The 26,919-nt window shown below is 39.3% G+C and overlaps 1 protein-coding gene across 2 annotated transcripts in view; it reads right to left on the minus strand.

Annotated features, from left to right (window-relative positions):
• The window catches only part of DNAJC1 (DnaJ heat shock protein family (Hsp40) member C1), a 230,658-nt gene extending 222,423 nt beyond the window's left edge, over positions 1-8,235 (minus strand). For both annotated transcript variants that reach the window (XM_046013522.1, XM_046013521.1), the window contains exon 1: positions 7,713-8,235. In XM_046013522.1, coding sequence (XP_045869478.1) covers positions 7,713-7,925 — 213 coding nt within the window. In that variant the 5' untranslated portion in view covers positions 7,926-8,235. The remainder of the gene's footprint in view (positions 1-7,712) is intronic.
• Positions 8,236-26,919: the final 18,684 nt, after the last annotated feature.

A 26,919-nucleotide genomic window follows, 5' to 3' on the forward strand; every position in this document is an offset into this window, starting at 1 on the left:
TTCAGAAAAGAAAGGAAGACTTCAGGGAGACTCTTACCACGAAACTAAAGGCATTAAAAAACAGTCAGAAATGAAAAATGCAATAACTGGGATTGGAAACAGGTTTGATGCAATGAACACAAGGCTGGAAGAATCAGAGTGAAAAATAAGTGACACAGAGGACAGAAAAATGGAAAATAATGAAGCTGAACAAAAGAGAGAAAAAAGAATTGTGGAACATGAGAACAGACTTAGGGAACTCAGTGGTCCATCAAACATAGTAACATTGGTATCACTGGAGTCTCAGAAGTAGAAGAGACAAAAGGAGGCAGAAAATTTATTTGAGGAAATAATAGCTGAAAAATTCCCTAATCTGCAGAAGGAAACAGATATCCAGATTCAGGAGGCACAGAGAATTCCCATCCAAATCAACAAAAGTGGGCCAAGACCAAGACATATTGTAATTACATTTGAAAAATACAGTGATTAAAAAAATCTTAAAAGGAGCAAAACAAAATAAGTCCTTAACTTATAAGGGAAGACACATAAGGCAAATCTACAGATTTCTCAACAGAAACTTGGCAAGCCAGAAGGGAGCAGCATGATATACTCAAAGTGCTGAACAGGAAAAAATCTGCAGCCAAGAATAGTCTACCCAGCAAGGCTATCATTCAAAATTGAAGGAAAGATAAATATTTTCCTAGACAAACAAAAGCTAAAGGAGTTTGTGACCACTAAACCAGTCCTGAAAGGAATATTAAAGGGGACTCTTGGAGTACAAAGGAAAGACCAAAACAGACAAAGAAAAGAACAGAGAAAATCTCCAGAAACAAAGGCAAAACAAGTAATAAAATGGCACTAAATACATATCTACCAATAATTACTCTGAATGTAAATGGACTAAACGCTTCAATCAAAAGACAAAGGGGGTCAGAATAGATTAAAAAATAAGACCCATCTATATACCATCTAAGACACTCATTTTTAGACCTAAAGACATCTGCAGACTGAAGGTGAGGGGATGGAGAAATATTTATCATGCGAATAGATGTTAAAAGAAAGCCAGAGTAGCGATACTTGTATCAGACAAACCGGACTTCAAAAAAAAGATTGTAACAACTGATGAAGAAGGGCACAGTATCATAATAAAAGGGACAATCCAACAAGAAGATCTAATAACTATAAATATTTATGCACCCAACATGGAAGCACCCAAATATATAAAATAATAACAAACATAAAGGATCTAAGAGATAATAATACAATTATAGTAGGGGAATTTAACACACTACTTACATCATCTGAACAGAAAATGAATAGGGAAACAATGGCTTTGAATGACACACTGAGGAATGCCTGGGTGCCTCAGTTGGCTAAGCCTCTGCCTTCAGCTCAAGTCATGATCCCAGGGTCCTGGGATCAAGTCCTGCATCAGGCTTCTTACTCGGCAAGGAGCCTGCTTCTCCCTCTGCTTGTGCTTGTGTGCCCTCTCTCTGACAAATAAATAAAATCTTAAAAAAAATTAATGACACACAGGACCAGATGGACTTAACAGATATATTCAGAACATTCCATCCTAAAACAGAAAAACACACATTCTTTTCAAGTTCTCATGGGGCACTCTCCAGAACAGATCACATTTTAGGTCACAAATCAGGCCTCAACAAGTACAAAAAAGACTGAGATCATACCATGCACATTTTATGAACACAACACTATGAAAAATGAAGTCAACCACAAGAAAAAATTTGGAAAGACCACAAATACAGGACATTAAACATCCTACTACTAAATGAATGGGTCAACAAGGAAATCAAAGAAGAAATACAAAAAATACATGGAGACAAGTGAAAATGAAAATACAGTGGTCCAAAACCTTTGGGATGCAGCAAAAGCAGTCCTAACAGGCAAGTACATAACAATACAGGCCTACCTCAAAAAGCAAGAAGAATTTCAACTTAAACAACATAACTTTATACCTAAAGAAGCTAGAGAAAGAAGAACAAAGGAAGGCTAAAGTCAGCAGATGGAAGGAAATAATAAAGATTCGCAGAAATAAATGACATAAAACTAAAAAACAAACAAAACAACAACAACAACAACAACAAAAAACCCAGAAAAACAAAAAAGAATCCCAATAGAACAGAGGAAAACAGGAGCTGGTTATTTGACAAAAATTAATTGACAACACCACCCTGGTCAGACTTATCAAAAAGAAAAGAAAATGACCCAAATAATTAAAATCACAAATGAAGAGAAATAGCAACAACACCACAGAAACATAATTATAAGAGAATATTATGAAAACCAAAGATATGTCAACAAATTGGACAATATGGAAGAAATGATAAATTCCTAGAAACATGTAAATTCTCAAAACTGAATCAGGAAGAAATACAAAACTTGAACAGATCAATAACCAGCAAAGAAACTGAATCAGCAATCAAAAATCACACAACAAACAAAAGTCCAGGGCCAGGGGTGCCTGGGTGGCTCAGTGGATTAAGCCTCTGCCTTAGGCTCGGGTCGTGATCTCAGGGTCCTGGGATCGAGCCCCACGTCGGCTCTCTGCTCGGTGGGGAGCCTGCTTCCCCCCCTCTCTCTGCCTGCCTCTCTACCTACTTGTGATCTCTCTCTGTCAAAGAGATAAATAAAATCTTAAAAAAAAAAAAAAAGTCCAGGCCCAGATCGCTTCACAGGCAAATTTTACCAAACATTTAAAGAAGAGTTAATACCTATTCTTCTCAAACTATTCCAAAACATAGAAAAGAAAACTTCCAAATTCATTTTATAAGGCCAGCATTACCTTGATATCAAAACCAGGTAAGAACCCATCAAAAAAAAAAAAAAAAAAAAACAAAAAACGATGGACCAATATCCCTAATGAACCTGAATGCAAAAATTCTCAATAAAATACTAGCAAACTGAATTCAACAGAACATTAAAAGAATCATTCACCATGATCAAGTGGGATTTATTCCTGGGCTGCAAGGGTGGTTCAGTATTCTCAAATCAATCAACATGATACACCACATTCATAAAAGAAAGGACAAGAATCATATGATCCTTTCAATAGATGCAGAAAAGGCATCTGACAAGGTACAACATCCATTCATGATAAAAACCCTCAACAAAGTAAGCTAAGAGTGAACATACCTCAAGATAATAAAGCCCATATACAAAAGTCCCATAGCTAATATCATCCTCAATGGGGAGAGTTTTTCCTCAATGGTCAGGAACAAGACAAGGATGTTCACTTTCACTACTATTATTTAACATAGTATTGGAAGTTCTAGCCATCTAAATTGGCAAGAAAGAAGTAGAATTTTCACTATCTGCAGAAGACATGACTCTATGTAAAAAACCCAAGACTCCACCCCAAAAATTGCTAGAACTGATACATGAATTAATAAGGATACAAAATCAACATACAGAAATCAGTTACATGTCTATTCATCAATAATGAAGCAGCAGAAAGAAAATCAATCTCATTTACAACTGCACCAAAAACCACAAGATACTTAGGACTAAACCCATCCAAAGAGGTAAAAGACCTATACTCTGAAAACTGTAAAACACTGATTAAAGAAAGTGAAGATGACACAAAGAAATAGAAAGACATCCCATGCTCATGGGTTGGAAGAATAAATATTGTTAAAATGTCTGTATCACCCAAAGCGATCTACACACTTACGGTAATTCCTATCAAAATAACAACAGCATTTTTCACAAAGCTAGAACAAACAATCCTAAAATTTGTATAGAACTACAAAAAACCCTGAATAGCCAAAGCAAACTTGAAAAAGAGCAAAGCTGGAGGCATCACAATTCTGGACTTCCAAGTTGTATTACAAAGCTGTAGTAATCAAGACTGGCACAGAAACAGACACACAGATCAATGGGACAGAATAGAAAACCAAGAATGAACCCATGACCATTTGGACAAATCTTCAACAAGGAAAGAATATCCACTACTTTCATGATTTGAAAGAGACCATCTTTTTCTTGGTCTGCCTCCTACTGCACTGGCTGTTCTTTCTCCATGGTCTTTGCTGGTTCTTCCACAGCTCCCTGACTCTTAAAATTTGGAATGCCCATGGCTTACCTCCCAGACCTCTGTTTTTCTTACTTTCACTCTCCCTGGTAAACTTACTCAGTTTTGTGGCTTCAAATTGCCTTTTAAGTGCCAATGACTCTCAAATTTATAGCTATAGTTCAAATCTTTCTCATTATAACTCCAGACTTATATAACCGACCGTCTATATTCCAGATCCATTTGAATGTTTAACATTTGATTTAGCATGACCAAAACCAAATTTCTGATTTTCCCCCAACCAGAACTGCTTCTATATCAGGCTTCTCCATCTCAGTAGTAACAATGGCAATTAGAGAAGTATTTATATAATTATTGAGGCCAAAAGCTTTAGATTATCCTCAACTTTTTTCCCTTCATATCCCACATTCAAACAATCAGTAAAATTCTGTCAGCACTTTGTTCCAACTAAATCTACAACTTGACCACATCCGCTCTACATTCTACATCACAATTATCCCACTAAGTAACTAATGACATACAGACACTCCTCAAACAATAATCATTCTGAAATTTAAGTCAAATCGTGCACCTCTTCAGTTCAACCTCCAACATGTATTCCCAACTTACTTATACATATGTAATAGCCGAGGTCCATGACTCTGATCTCATCTCACGTTACTGTCCCCCTGGTTCACCCTGCATCAGCTGTACTGGGTTCCTCACTGTTTCTCCAATATCATGCAAGCTCTTGCCTCAAGGGCTTAGCATATACCGTTTGCCTTTCTTGAATGCTCTTCCCAACTTGTCAATATGACTCAACCCTTACTTCCTTCAGTTGCCTTTTCTGACCACCTGACTTATATTTACTTGTTTGGTTGTTTCCAATTATTTCCCCCTACTAAAACATGAATTTAATGAGGGTAGGGGGTTTTGTTTTATGTACCAGTCAATTTTCAGTGCTTAAAATTTAGCAGGCACCAGGGCACCTGGGTGGCTCAATGGGTTAAAGCCTCTGCCTTCGGCTCAGGTCATGATCCCAGGGTTCTGGGATCAAGCCCCGCACTGGGCTCTCTGCTCCACAGGGAGCCTGCTTCCCCCTTCTCTCTCTGCCTGCCTCTCTGCCTAGTTGTGATTTCTCTCTGTCAAATAAATAAAATATTAAAAAAAAATTTAGCAGGCACCAAATAAATTTCTGTTGAATTAACAACAAAACTGATGAGTGTACAGAGCCAGGTAACAACTCTTGAGTAACCTATCTACTTTGTCCTGGTCCCTCATGTCTGGATAGTCACCAAAAGACTGACTGGCTCTGGCCTGAAAATTACACATTAAGAACCAAAAAGAGGTTGCATTTGTCTCTACCAAATTTCTGGTCCACTAAAAGTCTTTCAAGAAAGTTACTATTCAATGTAACGTAAACAACTTGTTTCAATCAGTGTCTCTGCTTGGGTAGGATAAAATTTCTTCTGGCATTCCTTCCAATTTCAACACTGCTAGGTAGAGAAACAGAGATTAAAACAATTTCCTGGATCCTTCTTTTCGAATTCTATTTTGACATGAATCTAATTGATCATCTATGTTTCTTTATTTTCCCATCCTTGTCCATATAGGGAAGTGCTCTGGTTATTCACACTGCCTAATTAACTCTGAAATTAAACTGCATGAAACTGTAAGTGAAAATTTTATGAGGGTTCACATGCAAACTAGATTATATAATCTAAATTTTAAACTACTGCTACTAAATTTCTGTATTCTTTTAAAAGGCCTTATTTCCATGAGTAACTGGAAAGCACCTTCAAGATCTCTGGGCAAGTTATGTATAAGACTCTCTCTACGGGTCCCTGGGTGGTTCAGTAGATTAACTGTCCTGCCTTTGCTCAGGTCATGATTGGGGGGGTGGGGGGGGGTGGCTACTCAGCAGGGAGTCTGCTTCTCCCTCTCCCTGTGTTCTCATTCTCAAATAAATATTAAATCTTAAAAAAAAAAAGACTCTAGCTAGAGTTTAATCATGATAAATTCTAAAAAGTATTCTTGATATTAAAGATATTCACAAAAGTCTTCAGAATTATATTTTCACTAATGATATTTACATATATTGTAGTATCATCCACTCTAAAAATGAGGTATATTTTGTCTCCATGAGAAGCAAGTGGCACCAGATGAATGGCACCAGGTGAAGATAATGAATCTAGACATATCAAACAATTGTTTGCAGGTGAGAATCTTTTTTTTTTTTTAAAGAATTTATTTATTTATTTGACAGAAAGAGAGAGATCACAAGTAGGCAGAGCGGCAGGCAGAGAGAGAGGGGGAAGCAGGCTCCCCGCCGAGCAGAGAGCCCAATGTGGGCTCGATCCCAGGACCCTGAGACCATGACCCAAGCTCAAGGCAGAGGCTTAACCACTGAGCCACCCAGGTGCCCCTGCAAGTGAGAATCTTAAGTGGTGGAATGCTTACACTTTATAACTCTTACAAAATGAAATTTTTAAAATCATTGAGCTGGGGTAAAAGCAATTTTATATTCCATTATTTTTCATTAAATGTAAATTTCCATTTGGTGTCAAACTCAATAGTTCATACAAATTTATGATAGTTTATAGAGGAAAAATGTACATTTCATATCTAGTCATGAATGACATATCATATTCGTATCTTGTCTAGGATGACAATTGTTGGTAAACCTTAATTTTTTTTTACCCACATAACTATTCAAAGCATTTTTTGAATGACTCAATCTGATTGTGTGAAATTCTAAATCTTTCACCCCATAATCCTTAAATCAGTGAAATGCCATCTTCTCCTTGGCAGTAGGTTTCAGATAGAGACTGGATATCTACTCTCGCTTACTACTCCCAAGGTAGGAGTAAAGCGCAACAAACGAACTTTACAAGTTAGCCTCAAGCTAAAAAAGGAAAGAAAAGAAATGAAAGGAAAACAAAAAGAAAACGATTTTGTTCTACTGGTTGGGCTTCTCTTCCTGTAGCACCCCAAGTGCCTCCGATACCCAGAAAACTTAAGAGCCTCTTTTACTCTAATTCTAGGACCAACTCGGTGGAGGCTTCAGGATCCTCCAGATTTCAAAAACTGTGATACGAACCCCTATCCAACAGGCTAAAAAGTCCAAAGCACAGGACAAGAAAAACTTCTGCAACACAGACGACGACCAAAACGCATTCCCTATCTTCTGGGAAAGGAAGAGGTAAGAAAGCAACTAAGTAAGTGTAACCGGGTAGGTGAAAATTTAGGGAAGCCATGACTATTCTTTTCACATTCAGGGGGCAGGAAAGGGAAGGTGTAAAAGGTCTACCCATACTCCTCCTCCTTCTTCCTCCAACACAGCTGGGTGGAAAGATCTCCCCCAGAATGCAGAGGTAAGAGAAGGTATCACCACCCCATGCTGGTGGCACCGTCCAACCTGTCACTGAGACCGGAACTTGAGAAGAGGAGCACGGCGAAGAGGAACGGGGGGAGGGGAGCAAATTCTGGAGCTGGGGTTAAGAGGAGACCCTGATGGGCCCAGGTGAGGAAGGCAGCCGGAGCCCAGGATGACCAGGTGCTGGCCGCGGCGCCTGGCTCCCTCCGAGGAAACAGGGTCAAAGCCCGCCCCACCCCCTCCTTTCTGCCCGGACCTGCACGTTTCTACCCCGGAGTAGCCGAAGTAGGCGCAGCCCTCGGGCGAGCTGGCGGCCCCGCTTACCTGCTGCACCCCGAGGAACTGGTAGAAGTTGAGCTGCACCTCCTCCACCAAGTCAAATAACTCCAGGTCTCCGCTCTCCCAGCCGTGTGCCGGCCCTACGGCCACCAGTAGCAGCAGCAACAACAGCAGTGGCCGCGGTGGCGGCGGGAACGGGACTGGCCGACGCCAGCGGCGCCGAGGAAGCCGGGCCAGCCGGGAACAGGTAGCCGTCATCGCGCTGGGCTCAGAAAGGTCACCAGCCACGCTGTGCCGTCAGCCGAGACCGGGGACGTGGCGGGCAGCGCGGGCTGTGGGGACAGTGCCTGTCAGTCAGAAGCACTGGCAGCCGCACGGAAGTCGCCCTCCCAGCGCCCCCGTCTTCCCGCCCCGCGGCTGGGCTAGGGCGGCAGGAGCCGGCGAACCGAGCCGCGGGTGGGCGGGCGGAGCGGCAGCCCAGACTATCTTCCGCAGACCCTCACCCCCAGGCCTAAAAACAGCTGTAAAGCCAGCGCCGGGAGCTGAGGTTGCAGAGGGGGAGAGGCTTCCCCTCGCCTCAGCCTATCCCAGGCCTCTCTTCCGGTGACATCACGTCTCCTAGCAACCGCGGGAAGGTGGGCGGGGCCGGAAGTAGGGAAGCCGGGTGCCCCAGATCCCGGCCTCGGAGAAATGCGTTTTTGTCGCTGGCATCCATTGAGGAGCTGTACGTTTATTTACACAGATTAAGGCACGTGGAATCATGCGTGTACCTAAAACATCCCAAGTGTAAATTTCCGTAGAAACGTCTACCTTCTTACTCTCCTCCCCCCATAGTGAAAACAAGGGCATATCTTAAGACTGATTTGATTATGGCCTGTTACAAGCATTTCAGTATACAGTCAGCACATAAAGATATAGGAAGAATTGAACCCACGCCTGAAAGGGGGCATAACTGGTGAGTGGTCTAGAGTGTCCTTTATGGCAGGGGTGAAGCGGAAATGGAATTCGGACCAACACAGAAAGTATACTTCTTTTTTTTTTTAATATTTTATTTACTTGATATTTATTTACTTGATAGAGAGATCACAAGTAGGCAGAGAGGCAGGCAGAGAGAGAGAGAGGAAGACCAGGCTCCCTGCTGAGCAGAGAGCCCAATGCGGGGCTGGATCCCAGGACCCTGAGATCCTGACCTGAGCCGAAGGCAGAAGCCTTAACCTACTGAGCCACCCAGGCGCCCCCAGAAAGTATACTTCTAAGTAAGTTTCATAGGCATAATACCACAGAATAGGGTTTTGGTAGGATGCGTAATGGTGACGCAATCACGTCTTAAGGAAGTGCAGTTTACCTACCTTAGCCCACTTCCAATTGGGTTTCCTTTCCAATGAGATGTTTTTATTTTTTATTTATTTGACAGAGAAATCACAAGTAGGCAGAAGTAGGCAGAGAGGCAGGCAGATAGAGAGGGAGAAGCAGGCTTTCTGCTCAGAGAGAGCCTGATGTGGGGCTCGATCCCAGGATCCTGGGATCATGACCTGAGCGGAAGGCAGAGGCTTAACCCACTGAGCCACCAAGGTGCCCCCAATGAGATGTTTTTAAAAGACATTTAGCCTTAAAACTTTCCTCCTCCACACCAGTGTCTTACCTCCTAGTTCTAAAGTGCTTCTGTTCGGTATGTTTTAATTTTTTCCTCTACCACTATTGCTTTCTCTTGCATCAACTGTATTTTCTTCTTAGGCATCTTCCACTTCTCCTCCCTGACTCCCTACTCTTTTTGAGGAAGTAGAACGGAACATATGCTTGTATAACTCAGGGTGCTGGCCCAGTTTTTAAAATTTTACATTATAATTTTCTCATTTTGGGAAGTTAAGCTCAATGGGAGAATGATAAAACTATTTTCACTCTTATAGAAGTGTATATTATATTTGATAAAGGTTAGAAAAATAGTACCTAGGAAGAATCTTAAGAAATCCTTTTATTATAGAACTTAAAAAATATTTTTAAATAGTCATAAATGAATGCAAGAATATCTTGCTTTACAGTGTATATTCTTGAATTCATCACATTTTAATTCCATCCTGAGGCTTACCTTTCAAAGATACAAGAACAGGGGTGTCTTCATCTTCTAGGGCTGCTACAAAAAAATACTATAGAACTGGGTAGCTTAAACAACAGACGTTTATATCCCACAGTTCTGAGAAGTCTGAAATCTGGGTGCCACCATGGTAGGGTTCTGGTGAGAGCCCTCTTTCTGTACCCTTACAAGGCAGGACTGGGGCAAGTGAGGAGGAGAGAGAGATAGAAAGGGAGGGAGAGGGAGAAAGAGAGAGTGAGAGAGGTCTATGGAGATCTTTGTTTCCTTTTATAAGGGCATGAATCCCACACAATGGGAGCTCCACCATGATGGCCTTGTCTAAACCTAATTAACTTTGATACTGTGTGGCTAAGCTGGTTGTGTGTGTGTGTGTGTGTGTGTGTGACTAAGATATCTTATAAGAATATGCCATTGGCAATGAGGAAAGCAGAAAGATCTAGGTTGTTGGATGGGTCTTCCACATAAAGATTATGTGATGATCTTGTTGTACATGAACTTGAATATCATAATGACCCTTACTTTCTGTGAGTGATTGTGAAAGTGCACTGGTAATTTCATGGACCAGTAGGACTCAAAGAGGTTTAAAGAAGACATCTGGGGGGGGGGGGTGCCTGGGTGGCTCAGTGGGTTAAAGCCTCTGCCTTCGGCTCAGGTCATGATCCCAGGGAGCCTGCTTCCTCCTCTCTCTCTGCCTGCCTCTCTGCCTGCTTGTGAGTTCTCTCTGTCAAATAAATAAAATATTAAAAAAAAAAAAAAGACATCTGGGGATGCCTAAGTGGCTCAGTTGGTTAAGTGTCTGCCTTCGGCTCAGGTCATGATCCCAGGATCCTGGGATCAAGCCCCACATGGGGCTCTCTGCTCAGCCAGGAGCCTGCTTCTCCCTTTCCCTCTGTCTGTGCTCTGCTGTCAAATGAATAGATAAAATCTTAAAAAAAAAAAAAAAAGAAGAAGCCATCTGGTAATCTATTCCTCACTTTGGGTTAGATCAGACTTAACCACACCAACAGAATTGAATATAATACTTATTATAGTAAAAATCCAAACCTCTCTTAAAATTGCTGTTTTGTGGTTAGGTCTATTCACCCTAAGATTTAGAAATATCTGGCTCTCATTAAACCTTGAAATTTTCTCTTTTGCTCCATTGTAGGAGCAAAATATAAATAATATAAATATATTATTTAAAATAAATATTAATATTTATTATAATTTAATTTAATTTAATAAATTAATAAATTAATTTAATTAATTTAGTTTTAACTTAATCACTAATTTATTATTTAATTTAATTATTGATTTAATTATTAATAAATTAATTAAATTAATAAAAATATAATTATAATTTAAATAATAAATATATTATTTAAAATAATATAAAATAAATATAAAAAATATAGGACTTGAAGTTTTTTTTAAGTTTTTATTTATTTATTTGACAGAGAGAGAGAGAGATCACAAGTAGGCAAAGAGGCAGGCAGAGAGACAGGAGGAAGTAGGCTCCCTGCTGAGCAGAGAGCCCCATGTGGGGCTCCATCCCAGGACCCTGGGATCATGACCTGAGCTGAAGGCAGAGGCTTAACCCACTGAGCCACCCAGGCGCCCCGAGGACTTGAAGTTCTAATGTTCTTTAATGTTCTAATGTTCTTTAATGGAACATTATCTAACTCAGTAATTTTATTTATTCAAACACTATTCACAAACTTATATTGAACTGACAAAGTTTAGGAAAATACTGTTTGGGGGAAGCACCTCTTTAGAAAGTAGTTCCTTTTTTATTTCAGTGTTGAATTTTAATCATTTTAAGGTCCTCATAAATACAGATTTTCTCCATGTTGTAAATAATAAATATATTTCTAAAAGTTGACACATGGTTTTCATTTCTCTGAATAATGTACTATTAACTTGAATAATCTCATAGTGTATAAGAGCACAGATTCTAGAGGCAGACTGATTAAATTTGAATCCTGGCTCTACCACCTGGATCTCCTATAGGGTGATCCGTCTCTTTCAGTTTCCTCATCTGTGAAATTAAGGTAATATTACTTCCAAAATTAAAGGTCCTTGTGGGAATTCAGTGAGATAATGAGTGCCTGGTATATAGTAATTGCAATTTAAATGTTACTATTATTTTATGGGACGTTTCCATCTACCTTGTATTAAAGTTTCCAAAATAAATCTTACCTATTCTTAAATGTTTAAATGTTATCTTTAGGGGTGCTTGGGTGGCTCAGTCCATTGAGTGTCCAACTCTTGGATTCAGCTCAGGTCATGATCTCTGGGATGTGAGATCAAGCCTGGCGTTGAGCTCTGCACTCTACGCCAAGTCTGCTCGGCCCTCTCTGTCCCCCTCTGCCCCTCCCTTCACTCACACACTCTCTCTCTCTCAAATAAATAAATAAATAAATAAAATCTTTAAAAAAAATGTTATCTTTAAGCCATTTGTTACTAAACTTAGGCAGTGATTGCCCACTTCGCCAGAAATTTATCCAATCACTGGCTTGCCCAAGATGGTGGGAGACAAGACTATCTTTACAAAATAATGATTGGTTCTCAAAGCCAGTTTAATTTTTTTGTTCCAACTCTATAAATCATTCACGATTTGGGGGCTAAATCCGGCTTAAGGTTGTACAATAGATACCTAATTAAAAGCATGTGACTCTATTGAACAAAAGGAAGGGAAATATTCACATTCAATGATTTAGTCACTAAACAGTCACTGGTCATTGTCTTACCCTGAAGTAGCCTTGTATTTTCAGATAATGAGGTTTTCCGCTTTACATAGACTTCAATGTGTCACAACACAATCCATGTTAAAATTTCTTTCTTCTCTCACCTTCTACAATTTGAAGATTATCACTGATTTTTTTCCCAAAGGTTTCTAGTAACTCACTTGAATTACTTTTCACAATTTGAAAACTAGTTTTTCTCCTTTTCCCTTTAGCCAACCAAGGAGGAAATAAATTCTCTCTTACTGACTCCTCAGTTCAGCAGGAGCACAGCAATCATTGTATTTTTCTCATATACAAAGGCTCCAATTAGTGTGCAAAAGAAAATTTTAACAGACCCCTTCATCATCTACTCTTTCAGGCTAAACAGCCTGGTTTTGGCATTCTGCCACTGAGTCCTAATATTGTTTGTGATGCCAAATTGGAATACAAAGGGAAAAACAGTACAAAGTTGCTGTTCACCTCAGTCAACAGGCCACAGCTAAGGCATTAGTTTATGCATAGAAATTCCATGCCTCATATAAATGCCTATTATTTAATTTATGAAGAGGAGGCAGAATTTTAAAATAATACTGAATTAGCAATATATTCAACATGGAAACAGATAGAGATAGATGAAGGAAAACTTAGCTCCCAATGGTAGGCTATGGGAAATTTAAATTCTTTTACTATGCCTATGACCCAGCTTCATCTCTCCCTCCTTCCAATACATAATTCTCTTTTATTTTTGCTCACCACAGAAAGACTCTTAGGCCAAGACCCCATAATTAGACTCGTTTAACTTTTAAAAACTTGAATAATAATAATTCACCACCAGGGGGCAAAGAACAGTTTTCCAGGCAAAGGTTATTTTTAACAGCCTAAAAAAACTACCTGCCTGAACATAGTTTTTGCTGTTGTTAGGATTCCAGTAGCTTCAAATGAAAAGATACAGATTCTAACCAAAATCTAAAAATTTAAGAAGAATCATGTTTACAAAAGAGAAAATTGAATAAGTTGCCAATAACCAGGTGCCCATTTATTTACTGTCATTTTTAGGTGCTGAAGCAGAAATTTCTGCCTCCCCTTTCCCTCTCCTTTCATACACTTGCATGAGGAAGAGAAGTAGAAATTGAACTTTTGAAATACTGATCTAACCTTGTCTAGGTTGGCCTTTAAACTGCATTTAGCGCTTTTTTTTTTTTTTTTTTTGAGAGAGAGAGTGTGTGTGAGCACAAGTGGTGGGGGAGGGGCAGAGGGAGACGCAGGCTCCCCTCTGGGCAGGGAGCCCAAGGTGGGGCTCAATCCCAGGACCATGGGATCAATCTGAATGGAAGGCAGACTTTTTTACCCAACTGAGCTACCCCAGCGCCCCAGCACATGCTGTCTTTTAACCAGTGGTCTCCCAAGCGTGTATTTCAGCTCTGCTTTTTTGTTAACTTTATGTGATTAATTGCACTCAGGTCTTTATTGCCATCTAAAATCGGGTTCATTGACTCTTATTTTATACCTTGCCACTTGTTAATTTTGTAACTGTGAAATGATATTAATACTTGATAAGCACATCAATTCCCAAATGATCTCTTTTGAGAAGTTGGTATCACTGCACTTAGTGAAATACCAGAGCTATGGCTACCTAATAGACAATAACAAAATTATCGATACAGTAAATTATTGGTAAGAGGTGAAAAATGTGGCCCAATATGCATAAATCCTGTGTTCCGAAGTTTCAGGATATTGGATTATTTCTGACTTGCAACTCGGTAAAAATTCTGATAATGGAAGCAAAACGGAGATTTTTGAAATCAAGGTATCTGTGGTATAGGAAAAAAACCACATTTTATTTCTCTTGGCTTGTTTTCTATGCCCTCTTCCTGCTTCTAAGTACCTGCTGAGACCACATTTCCCTGAATCAATTATAATGATGCCACTATTTCAAATTAGGCCTGGAGTAGAGGGAAGACACCACAGTGGCAAGATCTGCTACTTTCCCTTCCCTCAACTGCTCACCCCCACTCTGGTCATTATCTGTACTGTCAGCCCTGACCACCAGGACTGTCTCCAGGGGGTACAGAATTGGACCAGATACCACTGCGGATTCACCTAAAGAACATTTTTGTCCAGGTGAAATATTGAAATAAATACTGAAAGCAAACTGAAGGAGAAAGAGAAGTTGCAAAAAGTCCTTATTAAGGGTCTATTTAGAGACACACTAAAGAATATTCTATGACCCAGCCTTTTTATATTAGCGATCAAGGGACATTTGAAGATAAAGTATTCTTTTTTACTGTTGTCAATTTGCTTTTTTATTTTTAACTTATTTTAGTGTGAATTGGCAAAATCAGCTCCTTCTTTCTCACTTTCCTCCAGCTGGGCCCAGTGATTAATTGCTCAAAAGCTAAGGTTTTCACTCTGATACATTACAACCTACTTTAGACACCTTGGTGCATCTCTTCAAATCCTCTCCAGCTCACACTAACCTAGGCCAAGTGACCAGTCTCATACTGGCTTCAACCAGCCTCCCATGGTTGTGTTCTGACAGCACCTGGCTTTGGGCCAGATTTTCTGATCTTTTTTTGTAACAGCAAGTGTTTGTTCATAGTATGCTATCTAGCACTTCCTAAAAATATTTTAAAACACATACAGAATCTCTTAAAGGCAAAAGCAATAATTTAACCACTGAGAATGGAGCTCAGACTACAAAAGAAGCATGGAAATGGGTATTTGGAAATTTTCCCATCATTAGATGAATATGATTTTTTTCTTTTGCCAAAAATTATTTGTATCACTAATTCAAATTATCTTATCTAAATTCTTAACAACTCATTTTAAATTTCCCAAGTGAAAATTTTCAGAGGACTTAAAATCCATTTGTGGAAAATATACAAAACCTTCGCCTTTCAATTTGTTTGCAAGAACATTACTTTGACATCAGCAAGGATAGAAAATTGCTAATCTAAATTTTAGCAAAACTCTTTGCATCATTGCTGAATGGAAATGCAAAACAAGTTATGACTTAGCAGGAGAACCAACAATACACTTCATTGGAATCTATGGCTCTTGTGAGGAATATGCTCACCTATGATACCCATTAAAATTAAGCATCTAAATAAATTGAAATCACATCAGACCTTCATCTTGTGCTACAGAAAATTCAAAATTTTTCAAGCTTTTTCCTGTGAGTTCTAAGCCATGTTTTCAACATGGAGAGCAATAGTATTTCCAGGAAGACGGAGATATGCAAATACTACAATAATTTTATACACTTACTATAAAAGATTTCGAAGCCCAACCAATGCTTTCATTTAGTACAGGATTGCATTTCACAGAAACATCACTGTTTTCATTTATATTCAAAGCAATGCGTGTTGATATTTTAGTCAATGTTACCCTTCATTAGCTTTTTCATTACATATATTTTCCATGTAGGGTCATAGCTGTGGCTAAGGCTTGTTTCATCATGATGTCTCAAGCTGTATGCCTTTGGCAAAAAACAATATTTTAAGCACATAAGAATATTCTCATTCCCAGAAAGAATAATGCTTGTACACAATTTTTTTTAAAAAAGTTAAAGCCTTCACAGTAGAGGTGTCTGACTTATCAAGTAAAAATATGAGATACCTAATTAAATTTGAATGTCAGATAAACAACAAATATTGCATGGAACATACTTAAACTAAAAAATTACCTATTGTTTATCTGGCATTCAGCTGTAATTGGGTATATTATCTGGCAACTGTGGCCGGTATTTATTTTTCTACTCTTTATGGAGACATTCGTTGAAATATACTCAGATGGTCTTCTAGGAAGTAGTGATGTCTTCATTACTTTCTCGTTGGCTATTTTAAATTGTCAGCTGTTTTAAAACCAAGTGGGAAAACAGCTGAAAAAACACACAAAATAAATGAAACATTAGTTCTCAAGATACTGGATATGAGGCAATGAAGAATTTTATTATGCCAAACAATTAAAAGGCAAATATTGACTAACCATTTACCATATAGAAGACATTGTATTATGACATGCCACAGTCACAAGAGAAGGAAAAATAAGAAAAAGACAAGCTCTCGGCCCTTGGAAAATTTATAATTTGATAAAGAAGATAATATGGATACATGTTAAAAGATACATGTACAAAGCAGTAGATGGTAAGTGCCAAAGGAGTAATATAGAGAAGAGGAGTCAGGAAATCAGTTCCATGCATGTCTTTGGCCTCAAAGGGAGAGAAGAGAAAGGGAGAGTTTCACTAAGTGCTTTATACTCACTGTCCTGTTTAAGCCTCCCTCCATGGTGCGAATGTTTGTGTCCCCACCAAATTCACATGTCGGAACCATAATGCCCATGTGACAATGTTAAAAGATGAGGCAGTTGGGAGGTGATTAAGTCATGAGGGTGAAGTCCTCATGGATCAGTTAATGCTCTCAAGAAAGATCCCTAGCCTCTTCCATTATGTGAAGACACAGTGAGAAGGTGCCAATTATGGACAAGGAAGAGGGTCCTCACCAAAATGGGACCATGCCAGTATCTTGATCTTGGACTTCCCAGACTCCAGAACTGTGAGCCATAAATTTCTGCCATTTATAAGCCACCCAGTCTCTGGTATTTTGTTACAGCAGCCCCAATGGGTTAAGACACCTTCCACCACTCTATGGCATAGATATTATTATCATTACTATCATTACTATCATCACTGAAAAGTGAGACTAAAAGGGTCTACATATCAAGCTTATGGTTACACAGCTAGTAAGCAGTATATCCGTTTCCATCTCAGGTGCTTTTGACCCTTTTAACTACCAGCGGTGCCTCTGAGAAGATGGGAGAGAAGCCTGGGAGGTTTGAGTGGGATAGTGAGAATAAAAGAACTGTTTTAGATAACAAATGTTTCATGCATTGCCCTAAACATTATGGATACAAATACTCATTCAATCACATGGGATTACGGTGAGACTAATGAAAGTGTGAAATAGCAGAAACATTGTGAAATCAAAACAGACTGATATGAGTTGGGGGCTGTTTGCATGCAGAGAATGAGAGAGCAAGAGAGAAAGGAAGAATCAAAGATAACTGCCAACCCAAGATTTCACTAAAAAACACACAAAAATCTGTTAGAACTAATAAATGAATCCACCACACAAAAATCAGTTGTGTTTCTCTACAATAACAATGAACAACCTGAAGAGGAAATTTCAAAAACAAGTTCATTTTCAATAACATCAAAAAATAAAATATTTAGGAATAAGTTTAACTAAGCAGGTGAAAGATCTATACATTGAAGCTACAAAATATTGCTGAAGGAAAATAAATAAGACATTAATAAATGGAAGGACATCCTGGCTTCATGAATTGGAAAACTTAATATTGTGAAGATGTCAATACTATCCACGTGATTTACAGATTCAAAACAGTCCTATCAAATACCAAGATTTTGTGTTTTTTTAAGTTTATTTAAAAAAAATTTTAAAAATCCATCCTAAAATTAATGTGGAATCTCAAGGGACACTAAATAGACAAACAGTCCTGAAAAAGAACAAGCTAGAGGTCTCATACTTCCTGATTTCAAAATGTACTACAAATCTACAGCAGTTAAAATGTGGTAGTGGCACAATGGCAAGTATACAGACCAACAGAATAGAATAGAAAGTCCAAAAATGAACCTTCATAAATATAGTCAAATGGTTTTAGACAAGGATGCTAAAACCATTTCATGGAGAAAGACTGTCTTATCAAAAAATAGTGCTGTCGAAACTGAATGTCCATAGACAAAAGAATGAAGTTGGACCCTTACCTTATATCATACATAACATTAATTCAAGATGGATTAAAGACCTAAATGTAAGACCCAAAACTATAAAACTCCTAGAAGAAAACACAGGGAGAAATCTTTCTGGCATTGAATTTGGCAATGATTTATTGGATATGGCACCAATAGTACAGGCAAAGAAGGAAAAAGTAGATAAACTAAACTTCACCAAATTTTTAAAATCTTTTGTGCATCAAAGAATGCTATCAACAGAGTGAAAAGTCAACATGTATATTAGGAGAAAATATTTGCAAATTATATATTGGATAAGAAATTGATACCCAGAATATAAAGAACTCCTATAGCTCAACACCACCACCAACAACAAAACAACATCCCCCAAATCAGCAAAATATTTGAATGGACATTTCTCCAAAGAAAATATACAAACACAAATGGCTGGAAAGTATATGAAAAGGTGTTCACCATCAAAGGAAAAATAAAAAATAATGTGTTTGTGAGGATGTGAAGGCATTGGAACCCTTGTGCATTGCTGGTGGGACTTTAAAATGGTACAGCTGCTGTGGAAACCAGCACCATGCTTCTTCAAAAATTAAAGATAGAATTACCATATGATCCAGAAATTCCACTTCTGGGTATATACCCAACCCAGCTCAAAGAACTGAAAGCAGTGATTCACACAGATATTTGTACACCAATGTTCATTGCAGCTTTGTTCATACAATCACCAAAAGGTGGAAAAAACCCGAATGTTTCTGAACAGATGAGTGGATAAACAAAATGTGCTATATACATACAATGCAATATTATTCAGCCTTGAAAAGGAACAAAATTCTGATACATACTACAGTATGGATAAACTTTATCCATTGGATTATATGGATTATGCTTATCCATTATGAAGACATTCTGCTAAGTGAAAAAGTCAGTCACAAAAGTACTGATAATGTATGATTCTACTTAAATGAGGGACCTAGAATAGTCAAATTCATAGACATAGAAAGTAGCACTGTAGTTGCTGAGGGTTGGGGAGAGAGGGACATGGTGAGTTATTGATTCATTATATAACTGGGGAAGATAAAAAAGTTCTAGAGATCGATGGTGGTGATGGCAATATGAATGTACTTAATGTCACTGTACTTAATGTATTTAATATCACTGAACAGTGTATTTAAAAATGATAAATTTCATGTTATGTATTTCTTGCCACAATAAAAAAATTTTAAGAAGATAATCTATACAACCACATCACTGGTCACAAATAAACTATAGCACACAGTAACCTCTCTGTTGAATGTCCACTGACTCCTCAGCATGTCCTGTGTAGCGTATGTGACTTTTAATTGTCTAATATACCAATCAACTGAGAGCATGAGTACAGAAATGTGTATTGTATGTTAATAAAGTTTAATTGTTTATTTTTTGAAGAAAAAATAATTGAGAATAGAGGCTCCACTATTGTCTTCATTAGACTATACTTTTTTTTAAGATTTTATTTATTTGATATATAGAGAGAGATCACAAGTAGATAGAGAGGCAAGTAGAGAGAGGGGGGGAAGCAGGCTCCCTGCTGAGCAGAGAGACCGATGTGGGGCTCCATCCCAGGACCCTGAGATCATGACCTGAGCCGAAGGCAGAGGCTTAACCCACTGAGCCACCCAGGCGCCCCTATACTATACATTTTTAATGGGACTGTTTGTTTAAAGGAACGGAAGTAGCATATGGTAGATAAACTCGAAGTGGATGAAAGACCTAAATGGGAGACAGGAATCCATCAAAATCTTAGAGAAGAACACAGATAACAACCTCTTCCACCCTGGCCACAGCAGCTTCTTGCTACACATGTCTCCAAAGGCAAGGGAAACAAAAGCAAAAATGAACTATTGGGACTTCATCAAGATAAAAAACTTTTGCACAGCAAAGGAAACAGTTGACAACCCCAAAAGACAACCGAAAGAATGGGAGAAGATATTTGCAAATGTCTTACCAGATAAAGGGCTGGTATCCAAAGTCCACAAAGAACTTATCAAACTCAACACTCAGAAAACAAAACAAAACAAAACAAAAAACAGTCAAGAAATGGGCAGAAGACCTGAACAGACATTTCTCCAAAGAAGACAGACACATGAAAAAATGTTCAACATCCCTTGGCATCAGGGAAGTACAAATGAAAACCACAATGAGATACCACCTCACACTGGTCAGAATGGATCAAATTAACAAGGCAGGAAACAACAAATGTTGGTGAGGATGAGGAGAAAGGGAAACCCTCTTTCACTGTTGGTGGGAATGCAGGCTGGTACAGCCACTCTGGAAAACAGTATGGAGGTTCCTCAAGAAGTTAAAAGTAAAGTTACCCTATGACCCAGGAATTGCACTACTAGGTATTTACCCAAATACCCTGTATATCTTCAGATACAGATGCTGTGATCTGAAGGAGCACATGCACCCCGGTGTTTATAGCAGCAATGACCACAATAGCCAAACTATGGAAAGAGCCGAGATGTCCACTCACAGATGAATTGATAAAGAAGATCTGGTATATATCCATATATATAATGGAATATATATATATATATATGCATACACACACACACACACACACACACACACACAATATAAACACTATACACATATACACACAAGGGAATATTACTCAACCACCAGAAAGGATGAAGTTCTCCCATTTACAATGACGTGGATGGAACTGCAGGGTATTATGATAAGCAAAATAAGTCAATTAGAGAAAGACAATTATTATATGGTTTCACTCATATGTGAAATTTAAGAAAACAGCATCATAGGGGAAGGGAGGGAAAAATAAAATATGATGAAATCACAGGGAGAGACAAATCATAAGAGACTCCTAACTGTAGGAAACAAACTGAGGGTTGCTGGAGGGGAGGTGGGGGGGTATGGGGTAACTGGGTGATGGGCATTAAGGAGGGCACATGATGTAATGAGCCCTGGGTGTTATATGCAATGGATGGTAACTGAACTCTACATCTGAAACTAAGATACACTATATGTTAAGTAACTGAATTTAAGTAATAAGTTAAAAGAAAATATAAAAATAAATAAATAAATAATGCAATTGTCAAAAAATAAATAAATAAAGGTGAGAGAAGCTAAGAAAAACTGAGAAGCTACAGCAAGTGAAGTATGAGGGAACCTAAAACGGTATGAGCCCAAGAAGCCAAGTAAAGAAGGAAAGCAGGAGTGGTTGGCTGTATCCAATGCTGGGCAAGACAGTAAGATAAAAGCAGAGACTTGGTCCCACAGTTGGCAACATGAAAGTCTTCAGAGACCTTGACAAGAACAGTCCTGATGGATTGCTGTGGACAGAAACTGGATGGAGTGAGTTGAAGAGAGATTATGGAATGAAGACATGGAAACTAATTATAATCACTGCTTTCAAAATGTTTTGCTTCAGAAAAGAATAATGAGAGGGGAATTTGAAAGGTATTATGGGGTCAAATGAGATGTTTTGTTATTGTTTCCTTGATAGGACAGATTATAGACTGTTTGGATGTTTGCAGGAAAAGTCTCAGAGTTTGGGGAACTGTAGGAGAGTGGTCCCTGAGAACAAGAAAGGAGATGGATCCAGAGCCCATGCGGAGGAGTTGGCAGGTGAGTGGTGGGGTTAGGTGTGTGCAGGTAAGGTGACCTTGGCAAAGGAAGGATGAGAAAGCTCTAGTCTGGGGGAGTAAGGTGAGGGGTTATGGGGTGTGCACAGAGAATTTGATGGGAAAGAAGGTATAAAATAGCCATTTTGGAATTGAGAAAGGAAATACACTGGGAATGTAAAACAGGGCTCTGGGCAATAATGAGTACCCTTTTAAGGCTTATGGTCACAGATTTACAGTAAGAGTGTTTAGTAGAGCTGTGCATTTTTCTCTAGCAGCACTCAGCAGCTCAGGGGCAAGCAGCGAGCAGACTGGGGCTTTGCCTGAGCACATCAGAGGGAGAGGGAGGTTGAAGGTAAAGTCCTTTGCAAGGTATGTATCGGTGACTGGTAGTGAGAGAATGTTAGGGTTTGGACCAAGTTTGGTCAATGCTGATGACAAGGTCATCATTGTGTCTGAAAAGGGTTGAGGAAATGATCGTTGCAGATGAGAAGCAAGGAATGAGAGATCAAGGTAAAAATATAGGCATATCTCATTTTATTGCATGTTGCTTTACAGCTTTGCCGAAATTGCATTTTTTTCTCCAAATTAAAGGTTTGTGGCAACCTTGTGTCAAGCAAGTCTATTGGCACCCTTTTTCCAATAGCATTTGCTCACTTCACGTCTCTGTGGCACATTTTGATAATCCTCATACGATTTCAAACTTTTTCATTATTATTGTATCTGTTTTGGTGGTCTCTGATCATTAATTACAACCTGCTGGAAGCTCAGATGATGGTTAGTATTTTTAAACAACAAATTACTTTTAAATGAAGGTGGGAATATTTTTTTCAGACATAAAGCTATTGCACACTTAATACACTACAGTATAGTGTAAACATAACTTTCATATGCTTTGGGAAACCAACGAATTCACTGGACTCACTTTACAGCCCTATTCGCTTTATTGTGGTGGTCTGGGTATGCCTATATATGGCAGTAAGGGTGTGTTACTTCTACACAGAGTTTAAGAAACTCTAATCTCATTCTCTTCAGTCCTACCTTGGTCAGGAAGTGTGATTTTCCCCTTTGTGTCTCTATTTCCACACAAGATGACCTAGTGCCTCGCCTTCGGATCAAGGACACAATTCAACCCTGGGAACAGCAGGATGTCCCCAGTGGGTGGGAGCTTCCTTCCCACTTGAGGATAGCTCAGGAGTCCTGTCCACTCCACTTCCTGGTTCTCTCAACTAAGGGTCTTCCTTGCCCTTCCCGTTTCAAGATATCTGCTCTTTCCAAGCTTCTCTCTTCTTGTGAGCCAGCCCTTTACCTGTTCTCTCTTTCTTTCTTTTTTAATTTTTAATTTTTTAAAATTTTAAATCTTTTTTTTAAAAAAAAGATTTTATTTATTTATTTGACAGAGAAAGAGATCAGAGATCACATGTAGGCAGAGAGGCAGGCGGGGGGTCGGGAGGAACAGGCTCTATGCTGAGCAGAGAGCCCGATGCGTGGGCTCAATCCCAGGACCCTGAGATCATAACCTGAGCCGAAGGCAGAGGCTTTAACCCACTGAGCCACCCAGGCACCCCCGTTCTTTCTTTTTATTGGAGCCCCAAGTTAACTCAGCAAGCCCATGTCTGTATCTTTCTGTCTCATATTGCAGCTGAGCTTCTCGGAGTCTTTGTTTCTTCTTCACCACATGCCAAGGGGGAAGAAAAACAGCCTTCAGCTTTCTAGAGAGGGTACAAGACAGGAGAAATTCACAGAAGACACATGGGGAAATTGAAGATACACCCTGTCTCAGACCGATTACTCATGAGACTGTTGAATTCATCCAAAAAAAAAAAAAAAAAAAAAAAAGGAAGACAGAAGTAGAGGTGGAAGAGAAGAGAGTGAGGAGCCAGGTGTTAAAGTCATCAAGGACTGGAGTGGGGTGATGAGAACAGCAAGATGTCAGTGACAGAGAGATAGCAGGTGGAAAGTTCAATAAGAACTTTCAAAGAGGTGGGGAAGAGAAGGCCCAGAAATGGCATTTGGGGAGCAAAGAGAACTCTCTTCTCCTTCAGATCCCAGGCTTGAGAGGCTTGAGGGGGCTTGAGAGGGAAAACCAGTCACCACGCTATTGGTGAAGTGTGCAAGTATTTTTTTTTTTTTTTAAAGATTTATTTATTTGACAGACAGAGATCACAAGTAGGCAGAAAGGCAGGCAGAGAGAGAGAGAGGAGGAAGCAGGCTCCCAGCCAAGCAGAGAGCCCGATGCGGGGCCCGATCCCAGGACCCCGGGATCATGGCCCGAGCCGAAGGCAGAGGCCTTAACCCGCTGAGCCACCCAGGCGCCCCGAAGTGTGCAAGTATTAAGTCACCACTCTATTCTCTCCTCAGGGAGCAGAGAGCTTTCCATTCCAAGTGAAAGCTCTATAAGGGTCAGCATTCTGTCTGTCATGTTCACCTTCACATCTCCAACACCCTGCACCGTGCATGAGTATACAGTGCGTTGAATATGTGTTGAATAAATGGAAGGGCAGTTAAATGAATCTGGGGTTTATAATTAAAGTACGTGCCACCGATACGTGGCAGTCTCCAGCTTCCTACTCCGGGATATGCGACTGGCATGGAAAGCAAAGAATCCTCAGGGCATCTGGTGTTCCTGGCACCTAACAGAGCACTGAGAACAGTCCTTGATTGTGCCTTCTGCTAACTCACCACCGGCAGCTACAGGAAAAGGACTCACCCAAGTGTTCCCGGCCCTTCTGACTGATTTGGCTTTCCAATGTTAGAGTTTTGGGGAAGCTTAGGGGTCATCAAATAATCAACCTTTATTCCCCCATTTAGTTTAAAACCAAATGAGAAACAGATGCTGAAATCAGACTGAAATAAAAACATCAGCTTTATTCCTAGTAAGTTTAAATATCATAATCTGAGCTATGGCCATTATCAGAATACCTTAAAAGGTCCCTATTTCCACCAGCTTATGCCAGCCCTAGAAAGTCCGGGGAAAGGTAACCAGGGAGTAAGTCTCCCAATATCAGGCTGCATTCAAAAAGGGAGCCCAGGGGCACCTGGGTGGCTCAGTGGGTTAAAGCCTCTGCCTTCGGCTCAGATCATGATCCTGGGGTCTTGGGATCGAGCCCCACATCGGGCTCTCTGCTTAGTGGGGAGCCTGCTTCCTTCTTTCTCTCTGTCTGCCTCTCTGCCTACTTGTGATCTCCTCTCTGTCGAATAAATAAATTGAAAAAATCTTAAAAAAAATTTAAAAAAAGGGAGCCCAGGAAAAGTGGGACTATATACACTCTGTCTCTTTAAGTATAATTTACTCCTCAATTTTGGGGTGAAGTGAATGAGGAGACAGAAAAAAACCCTGGAAACTTCCTCCTATCTTTTTCTTTTCTGCTGAGTGGACATTTCTCCCTTCTTCGGAAATATGAGTAGGAGGATAGAAGGTCTCCCCCAAACATATCCCAGCGTTTTATTCTCCAAATAGACTTGACTATATGGTCAACCAGGGATATGCTAGTCCCATGGGAAAGGCAATCAGCTGCTTGGCAGGAAGACCTACTATATCTTCATGAAACAGCCGCCCCTTCCTCTCCCTCAATGCCAACTACCGTTTCTTCATGTATTTTCCTGAGAAGTTGAACAATTAAATTTTGTCCCCTAAAAGCTCTAAAATGGTAAGAACAGTAACTTTATTTAATTAACTGTGCTTCTACTAATTGACCTATCTTCCTATCCTTTTGTGTCTTCCCACACTCTTCCACCGTGACTTCTGGACCTAATGGTATATCCCCAGCAAACTTCAGTATATCCCCAACATCTGGCTGGTCAAAATGTGATTCGTGGCACATTCTAAAACGAAAATGTAACAAGCCGTGAAATTTCTGGGTCATTTTATAATTCTATTTAAAATTTTTAAGAACTGCCAAACTGTTTTCCAAAGTGGTTGTATCACTTTACCCTCCCATCAGCAATATATGAGCGTTCCAATTTCTCTGTACCCTCATCAACATTTATTATTTTCTGTTATTTAAATTATAGCTATCCTAGGGGTGCCTCGGTGGGTCAGTTAAGTGTCTGCCCTTGGCTCAGGTCATGATCCCAGGGTCCTGGGATAGAGCCCCACATCAGGCTTCTTGCTTAGCGGGAAGACTACTTCTCCCTCTCCCTCTGCCTACTGCTCCCCCTGTTCATGTTCTCTCTCTCTCTGTCAAGTAAATAAATAAATCTTAAAAAAACTTTATTGATATCCTAGTGGGTTTGAAGTGATATCTCTTTGTGGTTCTGATTGCATTTCCCCAGGGTTAATAATGTTGAGCACATTTTCATGTGCTTATTGGCTATTTGCATATCTTCTTTGAAGAAATTATCTATTCAAATCCTTTGCCCATTTTAAATACAGTTAATTGTCATTTAGTTATTGAGTTGTAAAAATTGTTCAATAATTCTGGAACCTTTATATAAGTTCCCTTATCTGATATATGATTTACAAATATTTTCTTCATTCTGTGGGTTTTCTTTTCACTTTCTTGCTGATGCCCTTTGAAGCACTTAAATTTTTAGTTATGATGAAGTATAATTTAGCTATTTTTTTCTTTTGTTGCTGTGTTTCCAGTGTCACGAAATGCCACTGCGTACATTTCTATCCACCAATAGCAACAGCAGAAAAAGAAATCAAGGAGCCGATCTCATTTGTAATTGCATCAAAACCAGTTAGATACTTAGGAATAAATCTAACTAAAGAAGTAAAAGACCTGTACTCTGAAAATTTTAGAACATTTAGGACACAAAGAAATAGAAAAGCATTCCATGCTCATGGATTGGAAGAACAAAGATTATTAAAATGTCTGTACTACCCAAAGCAATCTACACATTTAATACAATCCCTACCAAAACATCACCAGCCTTTTTCACAGAGCTAGAACAAACAATTCTATAATTTGTAAGGAACCCCAAAAGACCCTGAATAGGCAAAGCAATTCTGGAAAAGAATAACAAATCTGGAGGCATCACAATTCTGCATTTCAAGCTATATTACAAAGCTGTAGTCATAAAGACAGTACAACAGACACATAGATGAATGGAACAGAACAGAGAA

Source organism: Meles meles, chromosome 7 (genome assembly GCF_922984935.1).
Source record: "Meles meles chromosome 7, mMelMel3.1 paternal haplotype, whole genome shotgun sequence".
NCBI lineage: Eukaryota > Metazoa > Chordata > Mammalia > Carnivora > Mustelidae > Meles > Meles meles.